Source organism: Diplotaxodon limnothrissa, linkage group LG17, assembly GCF_057381915.1.
Source record: "Diplotaxodon limnothrissa isolate DT_005_m linkage group LG17, D_limnothrissa_male_GT1.1, whole genome shotgun sequence".
Taxonomy (NCBI): Eukaryota; Metazoa; Chordata; class Actinopteri; order Cichliformes; family Cichlidae; genus Diplotaxodon; species Diplotaxodon limnothrissa.
Genome location: NC_140612.1, coordinates 26,172,339 through 26,185,371, shown reverse-complemented (window position 1 = coordinate 26,185,371; position 13,033 = coordinate 26,172,339). Strand labels below are relative to the sequence as shown.

The window sequence follows — 13,033 nt, the reverse complement described above, 5'->3', positions numbered from 1 at the left end:
AAGCAAGTGCGACGTTGGTGACAGCAGCTGTGTGCAGATCAACAATGGATAATATATCGAGTGCGGGAGAGAGTATGAGCGTGCAGCGTTTAAAGCGTGGAAGTACTGACCTTACTTTGAGTTTGATTCCATAAAAAGTGACAAAAACATTAGCGTCCATCGTGCGTGGGAAGAAAACTTCTTTTTACAGCGAAAAAAACCCCTAAACTTCCGAGCAAGCACCGAGTAGCTACGACGTGATGGGAAACTCACAGAGACACTCGCGCGGATTCTTCAACTGACCGCAGCACACCTACACCAGGGTAACCCTCCGCCTACCCTGCTCCTGCTTTACAGGTGAAAATAGAGCAAAAGGACCGCTGAGTCTTTGACTTTATTTATTTTCTGCTGTGTTTTACTTGCATCTGTTTGAAAGAGTGAGTGAAAACACAAAAAATATTTTATTTTATGTGCTGGAATGTGTAGAAAATAGGTTTAAATGTTAAACTAATTTATTCAAGTCAGAGAATGTTGCATATAATTAAATGTTTTGCTTGATGCATAAAGTTAAAAGATTAAAACTGATAAAACAAGTTAAAAAAAAGAGACTTTTCCATTTGATTACATTTTGTATGATGGATTATGTAGAAAAAGTAGAATTGGGCTGAAAGATCTATCACTTTATCACCTCTTCAGGTTGTAAATCGTGTTTTTAAAAAGTAACTAAGTAACTAAGTAACTAAGTAATTAATTACTTTTGAAAATAAGTAATCAGTAAAGTAACGGGATTACTTTTTGGGGGGAGTAATCAGTAATTAATTACTGATTACTTTTTTCAAGTAACTTGACCAACACTGCTGAGATGAGGTTTCTTTCGACTGATTACTCAGAACAGGTGTAACCTCTAGGTAGTGAAATTAGTCCACAATCATTTGCACTGTAGTTTCAGTAAGGATAGAAAACTGACTATGTTCATGTTGTATCCACTTGCCCTAAAACCCACTGTGGCCAGAGCAGGCGATGGATTATGCAAGCACATTAATTAGCGCACCAAATGCACAACAACAATTCCTGTTTAGTGTTCAGTCAGCTGGGAGAGACCGAGAAGCCTTGTCTCATATTTGGCAGACCAAACAGCTTTTTAGACTTCAGTCATTCTAACACTCGAGGAAATCATTTCCACTAGCCATAATGTTTTTCTTTTTTTGTTTTTTGTTTTTAAAAAGAGAAAATTGAATCTTCTTATCCTACAGTGAACATGAAAAACATCCAAAAAGCAAACTTTAAGAAAGAATTGGTACTGGAAGCATTTGTTTTTTTACTCTTTCGCATATGAAAAATCCAAGAGCTGGACCCAGTCGTTATCATTTCAAAGAAAGAGCAGATCTGTGTTCTCCCTTTATTGCTATACATAAAAGGAGACAAATGAATAAAACATAATGCAACATTATCATAATGAACATAATTAGGTCTAGTGTAATGAATGAAAGTGGGAATGCTACCAGATTTCACATTGCACAATAATTCCTCTTCATTAAGATACTGACTACCGATTTGAGGCAAACCACAGCTTTAACTTCAAAAGTTGCTGCACATGTACTCCCAGCCTAAGATTAGTCTGAGCAGTTTGTTTTGTCTTCCATCGAGCTATTTTAAGCCAACCCATTGTAATATTCAATTCTTTTGTATAGCGTGAGTACTTGGCATTTTCAACACAGGATGTGACTTCATTCAGGTTTTCACAATCCTTCCTATGTGACCCAAAACACCGGAAAGAACCAAGCAAAGAACGTGGGTTAAAAGACACTGATTTAGATATAATGTACATTTATATTTACATGATGAAAAGAGGCCATGCAAACCCTCTACTGAAAAGAGAAGTTGAAGTACTGTTAGGGAGAGATAACTAAAAAATTTTTCTCTCACTGGCAGTACTGATTAAAAAACTTTGAGTCTACGTAAGCAACAGCCTCACACCTGCGTCTCACAAACAAGTCCTGATCTAAAAGACAAATAAACTAGAAAATGCATCAGAAAAAGAAAAAGAAGAAGTTACAAACCCGTTCCATTGATATTAAAAGTTAACAAGTTTTCTAAAGAATAAAGAAGATTCCACTTCTCTTTAAGTCAGATGACGATGTGTTCTCCCCCTAAAAGAAGCACTCCTGGTGGGCATGACTCTGTCGCCATGTCCTTATTTCCTCTTCTGGAGCTCAGTTTAAGAGTCAGTAAACTGTCAACCTGTTCCACTGCACTATGTGCTCCTCTAACACAAGCCAAATACCAAGCTTGTGTGTGTCTGTACGCGGGTGTGTGTATGTGTGTCTGTATGTACAGGCAGTCACCGTTGCTAACTGAATCAGCAATCATTAGCGCTCGAGCAGGAGAGAGATAGGGTGAGCGAGAGAGCACAGAAAGAAAGGAAAGAGAGAGCGAGAGAGAGAGAGAAAAGAGAGAGAGAGGGGGGGGCTGGGAGGTGTACAGCTCCTTCAGTGCGCTTCACTTTCATCATATAAATACATATAAAATGTAATTATGATTTAATTTTTCAAAGCTGATCTCTTCTGTGTATGTTTGTTTGTTCTTGTGAGTTATCTAAGAGCATAGAGAGAGAGAGGGAGAGAGTGTGTTTGAACTCAGCTGAAAGCGTGCAGCACAAGTCAGCCACAATGAGACCTTGAAACACACACACACACACACAAACACGCACACAGCCAGGCGCCTCACAATAAATCCACCTCTCTCTTTGAAGTCACCAATCTGAGCCCCCTACCCTTCTCCCCTGTTTTCCTTCTGCCTAATGTGAGATACTGGAGTAAGGCTTCCAGCTTAAAGCGCTACACCACAGCTCTACAGCAAGGTTTCAGAAGATCACTCTGCATGCAGGAACATTAACTTTTAACTGTCTTACCATGTAACCCATAATGACTCCCCCCTCCACCCACCCACCACCATTACCACACACACACAATTTGACTAACTGTCTGCTAATATAAGTCTGTGCATTGGGAGTAAATGCTTGTCGGTCTCTCATTTTAGTCATTGCATACACAAATTAAATGTCAATTGAATACTACATTTAGAAAAACAATTTGCATCTTCAAAACAATATCTAGTTGTATTATAGATGTCTATTAAAATCTCTCATTCAAACTGTGCTTTTTTTTTTAAACGTGAAAACTATGCATTTAGACATAAATTTGAACATCCGTGAATCTGTGGTTTAGTGGTTCATTAGGGAAGGATAGAGGTGTCACAGTTTCATAACCCAGCATTATAACAGTAAAGCCAAAAAACAGAGGAGGTTTTCAATCCAACAACATTATTTAATAAAATGTATTTTGCTTTAACCATTCTTGCCAACCATAAGGAGCCCGTGGTGACCAGAGCAGAACACAAGCCAGGCCCCTTAATTACCCTGCAAAATCTTACCAGATGTTTAGAAAAGCACCAGAGGTTAACCCTCAAACTAAAATCTATGTGTGAGTTGAACTTCTACATTAGACTCATTTGAGGACATGAGCTTCAACAGATGCTCTTTGAAAGTGCAATTACAAAAGAGCAGAAATGCCACAAATTTTGAGAAATAGAACATCAAAAGCAGGATCTTTGAAAACCTGTGCTGTTCAGTTGTAGAAAATGTTTTGTTTCCCACCTGTTTTTCCAGCTTCTGTTGCATAAGACTGCTGCTGTCATTTTCAACACCACTGCAGAGAAAAGGAGAAGCAATATAAAGACACATTTTTTCAACAAAAATTGCATTTTCTTATCTAGCCAGTAGAGGGCATTACTACAGTTGGACTGATAGCTTTCTCTAATGAATTACAGATACTTTAGTAATTTTAGTGAAAGACAGCACATCTAAAATCTTAAGCACCCATCTTGAAAAGAGTAGCGTTGAAAACTAACTCCAAGGGAGAGGGACAAAGGGAAAAACACTGATCTTCTACTTACTGTTGAAACATGACATGACTCACTCTCTAATTATGCATGTGTCTTGTTTAGTTTTTTTTTTTTTTTTTTTTAAGAAACAGAGAGGGAAGAAGAAAAAGAAACAACACAATGCTCTAGCTGAGAGAAGCCCTTACAGTGTGGGGCCTGTGGGCATTTACCTTGGACACCTATCTGAAGGGACCAGGCAAATGTTCCTAAGCTACAGTGAAGAGAGAGCAGCAGTTGGCTTTCTCAAGTCGGAGTCAGAGACCTACGACAGCACCACTATCTCACCATCAAACACACACCCAAAACCAATAATGTGATGTAATGTGTGACTCCCATCCTCATGAACTTGAATGTTTCCTGTCGAGTAAATCTTTAAATATCTCATGCTCTGCTTGGCAGAAATGAGCCACGTAAGCTCATCAGATATCCAAAAAGCTTATCCTGACTCTCTGTTACACCTCTTTTAGTCACTCTCACATCCTTTACACATTTATGAGTTGATTGTAAATGAGGACACATGCTGCTTATGAATCTCAAGCCCAATGTTGGCTGACATCATAGTGCATGAAATCCATTTAGGAGACTTTAATACGTCTTACTACTAACACATCATATGTTCCCAAACAGCCAGCAAGAATAGTACCTTGCTACATAGTGTCAAAATTAGTCATCTTGCCCAAGTGTGTCATATTATCACGAATGAATCAAAGGGCTCCACAGCAGGTTATTATGGCAACTGAGCACAGGTTGTGGTGATAGAGAGGAGAGCTGGAGAATGGGAGATGATTTTAGTTTTTAATTTCCCAAGTCATTTCTTCAAATGAACTAACAGTGGGACCTGGGACACGTTGTTAATTAGTCATCCTAAAGAGGCTTTTACCAAAGAGCCTCAGATTTACAAATTCTCCACCTAATGTAACCGTACCCAAGGATCAAAGTATGGCATAAACAGCTCTAATTAAAATGTTTACCGTTCACTGAACTTTTCCATTAATAATGTTGTTTCCATGCTACAAGGCACTATCTGGTTAATTGCTAAAGACACTCTCTACAGCAGCTCAGTTTTCCTAATAGTTCCTTAAAACACATTTTTTTCCATTGGTACAGTGTAATACCCCTAAAGTAATTTGGCAGAATAGTGTGTGCCTAAGAGCCTAATGCACTGCTTGAACACATTAGAACATGACTGCTCTGATAAAGGCAGTAGCAAGAGATTAAAACATTTTTTGTAGCCAAGAGAGAAATCATAAGTAGTAAAGAGAGTTAATTCAGTTTTACAATAGACACCTCAAGGCACTTTATCCATTAAGGTAAAGACTGAACCTACAACCTAACAATCAGATGAACCCCTATGAGCTGGCATATCAGTGGAAAGAAAAAAATTATTTTTAAAAGGGACAGATCTCCAGCAGAACTAGAGTCAGGAAAGGGTAGCTATCTCCCCTTCTAGTGCCTGTTAGTTATATAAAATAAATTCAATTCAATTTAATTTATACAGCGCCAAATCACAACAACAGTCGCCTCAAGGTGCTTTATATTGTAAGGTAGACCCTACTATAATACATACAGAGAAAATAATCATATGACCCCCTATGAGCAAGCACTTTGGCAACAGTGGGAAGGAAAAACTCCCTTTTAACAGGAAGAAACCTCCGGCAGAACCAGGCTCAGGGAGGGGCGGCCATCTGCTGCGACCGGTTGGGGTGAGAGCAGGAACCCAGGCTAAAAGACATGCTATGGAAGAGATATAGAGATAATAACAATAATCCAACAAGTGCAGAGAGGTCCATTAACACATTGAGTGAGAAAGGTGACTGAAGAAGAAACACTCAATGCATCATGGGAACCCCCCAGCAGCCTACACCTATTGCAGCATAACTAAGGGAGGATTCAGGGTCACCTGATCCAGCCCTAACTAAGTGCTTTAGCAAAAAGGAAAGTTTTAAGCCTAATCTTAGCAACTTAAATCAGAATTCAGTTTGTGTATCTAGAAGGTGACCCATCGGAAATGGTAATTCTATGAATGAATGTGTTTGTCTGGCAAGGTGACCCCTCCAGTCAATCAGTGAGGACCTGTGGACTCTTGTTTGCTCCATGCTTATAGACATTACAGCTGTCTTTATGTCTAAATCTGTTTGGGGCTTATGGTAGCCTAGTGGATGAAAGCAGTGTGAGTTTATAGCATAAGCTTAGATAAACGTGTCCATCCTTCAACTTCTGACTGTGTTGTTGACCAGGGTGATATTAATGATATCACTGATTACTGTTATATGTTATTATTTTTGCACTTACAGTCTCTGTGTATGCCTATTGGAGACGGGGAGGGAGAGAATGTTGAGAAGCTGAGTTTGCTCTAGTACAAAGCAACGGGTATCTTGGGGCCTGTCACAGAGTAGATACACCTGTGATCACAGTGGCTACTGTATTTTACTATTAGTGTCTGTCTCCCAAATCCAAACTGAGAGCTGGTTCCATAGAAGAGGGGCCTGAAAACTTAAGGCTCTGCCTCCCATTCTCGTTTTAAATTCTCTAAGAACAACAAGTACGCCTGCATATAAAGAGTTTTAATATTCTAGCCCCTAAATAACAAATATAGCAAAAAACAAACATAACAAATATACCCTTTAAATCACATTTATGATTCACTTTAAGAAATGCAAACCAAGTGAAAGACTTCCATATTTTTTAATATTTTGGGGGCATTTCCTTAGTCTATATTGGACAGGGACAGGTAAGCGTATAGATGAAAGTAGGAAGAGAGCAAAAGGGAATGACACACAGGAAAGGGTCCACACCGGAATCAAACCTAGGCCCCTCACACAAGAAGATCATTCTTTAATTGATGGCTGTCTGAAATATAACAGTTCTGCACTAAGGTTTTAAGTGCATTATTCAGTTTGTCATTTTCAGGTACTGCAACTGGAGTTAAATTTTTTGGAGTGTGTAGGTGCATACCTGGCTGTTGTGTTAGACGAGAAGCTGGCAGAACTGGAAGGTCTTTGGGAAAAAACCATACCGCCAGACGCATGGGGCATATGGAAAATAAACAAAAGAGTGAAACAAGTTTAGAGACAACACCAAATAGGAAAACCATAATGTCAATGTCATAACGATGTAGTGGCTCATCTGGCTCACGATTCATCACGATTCAGGGGTTCATATAATGTGTGAAGAACAGAAAGAAAGTAAAATGTTTCCTTGTCACTGGTTGGCTGTTTGAGAATAAATATTCACTGAGAAGCCAAGGACACTCGCAAACAGTCAAATCCAGGACGAAATCTCGCTCACACTGAAATGAATGAATTCTTTTTTAGAAACTGTAAGAAATGTACTTAAAAGTTATGCTATGAAAACAGGAAAAAGCAAAAGTGCTCATATAATGACAAATGTGACTTTGACCTTGAGGACAGTTTGGATGAAAATCCATCACTGTGTGCAACTTCGATTAAATTCTGACTGATATTGTAGGAGGAACAATGATTCTTGAATTGTGGATAGACACTTGGATGGAAGGGCATACAAGCCTATTATTTTAGGGCAGGGGTATCAAATATAAGGCCCAGGGGAGCAAATCAGCTCATCAAAGACCAATCCAGCCCTCCGGACTACTTTGGAAAATGTGAAGGAGGCACTTGATGTTAAATGCAACTGTTGTTGTGATTTGGCACTATATAAATAAAATTGAATTGAATTGAAATGAGTTTGACATCCCTGTTGTCGGGTCTATACTTTACAATTTATAGTGCCTTGAGGTGACCGTTGTTGTGACTTGGTACTATATAAATAAAACTGAATTGAAATTCAATTGAACTGAATTTGATGTTAAGTGGGCCAAACCAAAAATACTCCCTTTTGTGTCAGTAGAAAGAAATTAAGCTGTCCATCTAATCCCAATTAATAGAAGAAAAAGAAGTGCAACTTCAAAGGTATGTCTCAGTTTTTCAATATGATAATGAGATGCTACTGCTAAAGATAATAACATCAAATAAATCTTCCAGAATGAATAAATACAGTTGTAAAATGACAGAAAAGGTTCTGCTGGCTCAAAAATACCCAAACTCTCCTGTCTCTTTATGTTCTTGGTAAATATGGACATGTGCATACACACAAACACAGTTACATGGTGCCTCATCACAGCAGTAAGCGATCGCCTCTTCATTAGTCCGTCACAGCTTTGGTGACAAGAGAAGGACGCGCCACTGTTGTCCCTTCCTTGTGTGTCAGTCCAAGGTAACCATGGAGATTCTTGCTCTGTCAACAGCACACTTCCACCAGCATTGATTAAAAACCTGCAGTGTGTTCTTGAGCCTCACTGTAATTGGAGGACTTTAGCACTCTGCTGTAAAGATTCACAGACTGACAAAGGGAGGAGCCTACCAAAGCACGTAATTGCAGCTGAGCTGTGCAAAATTTAAGTACTTATGCCTCTGATAAATTCTTTGTAGGAAATATATAAATAAGTTGCACAATGTTGATGTTTTAAATAATTGAAAGCTATTAATTTAACTGTGATAACTGTCCATAACTCTGCTGCTGGTTCAGGATATAAAAAAAAGGAAAAGCTGACCAGAAATGTTTGGTATTAAACCCACAAGAGTATTATCAGACCATGATCTGTTTTGTGTGTTGTTCATTTTAATTAAAAGCTTTCCACTCTGCCACTTTAAATGTTAATTTGAAAGTTGGATGAGTGTGACTTAATTCAGGCAATTCAGCTTTGAACTTAAGAGAGGGTACTCCATAAAATGAGGGCTGATAATGGTTTAATGCTTAATTCTAGTAAAACATACCCCAAAAATATCCATCCATCCATTCATCCACTTGCTCTTGCACCAGTTTATAATCAGGAAGAACTAAAATTGATACATGCATAGAAGCAGGTGCCTCAGACATTAGCACTATTACCTCACAGCAAGGTTGTCCTGGGTTATCGAGAGCTACGGTTTCTCTGGCCATGCAAAACATATTAGGTTCATACAACTTTTTGTTCATACATTTTACAAGATTGTCAAACTAGACTCTCTGATCGATAAAGCATAATAAACATATTAAGGTTAAATATAATTTACCCGTGTCCTTCTTGTTTTTCACTAAAAACACGACTGATTGTATTTAACATTAATATCTGAGCAACAGAAAAAGCACCTGCAGAAATGCAGCAACTAAATACTAAATCATACTAAATACTAAAATCAATGCTAATAATTAGAGCTGACTCATTTTAAGACTGATATCAATACCAATATTTGGTGACCGAAAAATCCAATATTCTAATATATATTTTTCTTTGAGACACACAAAGCAGTTCCCAAATATTTGTAAGTTTGGTTGTTTATTTATTTTTTATTTATTTAGTTTATGCTCTGAATGAGTCTTCCAGGATCAGCTGTTTCCAAAAGCATTTATTGCCAAAAGGGAAGTTGTACAGTGCCTTCTGGTGGACAAACTCTGGAACATCAACACTTATACCATGGTTCAAACGTGTTTTTTCCCTCTCTCTTCTTTACGTTTTTAATTTTCATTTATCGGACATTTTAAATGCAGATACCGACAGATCAGCAAATAGCTAATATTGAATAATATTATCAGCCCTGGTTGGGCTCTAACAATAATAATGGCTTTTTGAAAATTTCTAACTATAGTTATTTTTGCCAGCGACTATTTTGGATATCAGTGAGTGATTACCTGTCATAGAGCAAAACTTTTTCTATATATATTATGAGCATCTCTGAATACTATCAGGGAGGAATCCCCTTCAATTGGTTTTCAGGACTCGAATTTGAAATGGAATAATGATAACTCAAAGCTACAGAATCTTGGAATGATAACTAAACAAGAAGCAAAGAGCAGATGTTCAGATGTATTATGATTACAGCCTTCTCAGATCAATTTCAAAATCAAAGGAATTAAAGATTAGTAAATTCAAATTAAATCTCTAATCTCAATCACCACAGCCTCAAAACTGAGAATATGGTTTATGTAGACTCCTTAAAACAGACTAGAAACTGATGAGTATTTATAAATGGTAAATGGCCTGTATTTATATAGCGCTTTTACTAGTCCCTAAGGACCCCAAAGCGCTTTACATATCCAGTCATCCACCCATCCACACACACATTGGTGATGGCAAGCTACATTGTAGCCACAGCCACCCTGGGGCGCACTGACAGAGGCGAGGCTGCCGGACACTGGCGCCACCGGGCCCTCTGACCACCACCAGTAGGCAACGGGTGAAGTGTCTTGCCCAAGGACACAACGACCGAGACTGTCCAAGCCGGGGTTCGAACCGGCAACCTTCCGATTACAAGGCGAACTCCTAACTCTTGAGCCACGATCGCCCCACAATTATAAAATAAAATGCTAAGAGGAAACATTTAACTGGATGAATACCCCAAGCACATCCTTACTTACATGGATGTGCTTGAATTAACCTACCAAGAGCAGACACTAACACACACACACTCAAAACGGGCTGGACACACACGCAAGTTACCAACTCTGGTTACAGCACACAGTCACAGCCTGATGCTCTGAATAAGTAACGACATGGTGGCAGAAACATGAGCGAGAAGAACATTGAGTCATTCAGCGACCTGAAGAAAGATAGTAATGCTGACCTCAATCCTAACACGGGCAACTCTGTAATTCCTTATTTCTAAAAAGACTATCCTGCTAGGAGAATTAAAGCAAAAGTTTCTTTAACTGCATCTGTTTTAATGCAGGAGGCAGCTGTCTTGCTTAAAGAAAGAAACCACAAGTCTTAAAGAGCACACAAGAATGTATATTCTGAAAAAAACTCTACTACTGAGATCAAAACATACTGCATGTATGCGTGCCATTATGTGCAACTACCTGTATGACCAGCGACTGTAGGCAGGCTGAGATCCCTCGGTCTTTACAGTGTCCATGGATGCAGCTTCAGGAATGCCAGTCCAAATGTCTCTTATCTATAACAAAAATCTTCATTTACACTCGGGGTCTTACTTACTGCTCAGTTCTACCCATTTGTAAGCCTACAGAGTCCAAGATCTCTGCTAGTGTGTCACTGAGAAAGAGTAGATGTCCCACCCATGGGAGTGACAGCTACCACTGCTGAGGTACTCTGAGGTTGTGAGGCTTAGTGCTGTTACCATGACTTCACACTTGAGGCAATGCGCAAGGATCCAGCTAGGGATAGGTATGGAAGTGACAGTTTTGAATGTCAGAGTACTGCAAAAGATCAGGCAGAGACAGAACTGAAAACATATAGTCTGAAAGAGCACTAGGGTAAGTTGTTTTAGCCTGATTATATTTTAGATATAAAGTCACTCTTTAAAGGTTGCTATCACTAAGTTCCCATAATACCGTCCACTAACTACTGAGAAAGTCAGCACTTGCATTTGGCTCATTTTCTCTGACTCATAGGGGGGCCACTGCACGTATAGTATGAAACCAGACTGCAATTCTGAGCTATGCAACAGTGAGACTGTGTTGAGCCTTAAATAGTCCAAATCTTGTCAAAACTAATTCCCAAACTACCTTCCTGGATCACTCTAAGATTACATTTTTCATTGTGGAACTGAGAAGCATACACAGTTTTAAGAAAGTTATCTGAATAAAATTAAACCTATAGATTACAACATCTAAAAACAGATACAGTGGGAGAACCTTTGTGTGGTTGCTAGGCGACCAGAAGCTGACATTTGTTTTTCCTGAGGCTATTTGGAAGAGAGAGACAAAATAAAAATCAGACAGAAAATGAGGCATGTATTGTGTATGTTTGTTCTTAGAGAGAGAGCAGTAAACTCGCAAATACGTTAACTCATGATAAGCAGGGGAATCATTCACCCGTGGGAGTAATTATTGAAGTCAAAACAAATAATGGAAATAAGCTACCCTTGGGATGCCAAGTGACACAGTCCCCTTTTGACTCTTTCACAATTATGTTTTACTTTATTTAGGCAACAAACAAAAAAAGCAAACTCATGTCCATTAGCGCTAATTCTTCATAATTAACAAAGAATGACGAATACAGATATATTTATTAATTTAGTTGACTGCTTGCAGTGCTGTACTATTCAACAACAAAAAAGTGTATAGCTTACAAAAACCAGAAATGCTACTTTAGTCTCTAAATGCATGAGAAACCGAGTGGAGCTGGGCCATTTGGAATTCACTGGACAGCCACAGTAAATCACAACTGGACCACAAGTCGTTCTTGCAGTTGCAGAGGTTAACCGCTATCCTTGTAGAGAATTTTTTTAATTGATTGATTTATAACAATGTTCAACTAAGATGGCGTACTAACTTCAATATCACCCCAACTGCTCGTGCAGAACTGCACACATTATATGATGCAGGCAGCAGGTTGGAAAGGAAATGTTTCAAAGGAATTTATGCATTCCTGGGAGCATTACTGGAAGCAGTAATATTGTAATTGTATATAGCATGTTGCGTGCTCAGTTACAGTAGAAAAGTATTATATAAGAACACGTCCATAATAATCATCAGCAAGTTTGACTATAAAAGCAGAGGTTTTAGCAGTTTGCTGGTCTGGAGCATTCAGGTGTGTGTTAACACAATATTGCAATTTTTCCAGGAGTGGATATCCTAGCAATTTCACCATATGCTCAGAGAAACTGCAAAGATCCCAAGTTCCAATATAATTAGAAAAAGACTAAACAACTCTGGGTTGTTTGGACAGATTACACAGAAGAAAGCCTCTTTTCTCTAAAATGAAGATGGCAACATGGTTAAGGTTTGCAAAGTGGCATCTGAACAAACCACAAAACTTCTGGAACAATGAATAGACGAGACCGAAGCACAGATGTCTGGCCATAACGCAGTGAAAGCCAAACACAAAACACCTCATACCAACTGTCATACCAACTGACAGTGATGATTTGGGCTTGTTTTGTTGCCACCTGGACACCTTGGAGTCACTGAATCAACCATGAGCTCCTCTATATTTTAGAGTGAAATCTGAGGCCATCTGCCTGATAGTTAACCTTGTCTAAAACTGAGTATTGCAACAGAACAATGGTCTTAAGCACAGCAACAAAAACTACAACAGAATCACTGACAAAGAAAAGAATCAAGGTGTTGCAATGGCCTAGTCAAAGTCCAAACCTCA

The 13,033-nt window shown here is 38.7% G+C and overlaps 1 protein-coding gene across 3 annotated transcripts in view; it reads right to left on the bottom strand.

The window, feature by feature from the left end:
• The window catches only part of tulp3 (TUB like protein 3), a 29,918-nt gene that overhangs the window by 12,674 nt on the left and 4,211 nt on the right, over positions 1 to 13,033 (bottom strand). For 2 of the 3 annotated variants that reach the window (XM_085375657.1, XM_085375656.1), the window contains exons 1-3: positions 10,774 to 10,829; positions 6,877 to 6,918; positions 3,635 to 3,686 (exon numbers count right to left, since the gene is read on the bottom strand). In XM_085375657.1, the coding sequence (XP_085231783.1) occupies positions 3,635 to 3,686; positions 6,877 to 6,918; positions 10,774 to 10,829 (150 nt within the window). Of the gene's footprint in view, positions 1 to 3,634; positions 3,687 to 6,876; positions 6,919 to 10,773; positions 10,830 to 13,033 lie in introns of those variants that run through there. The other variant, XM_085375655.1, reaches the window with a different exon arrangement.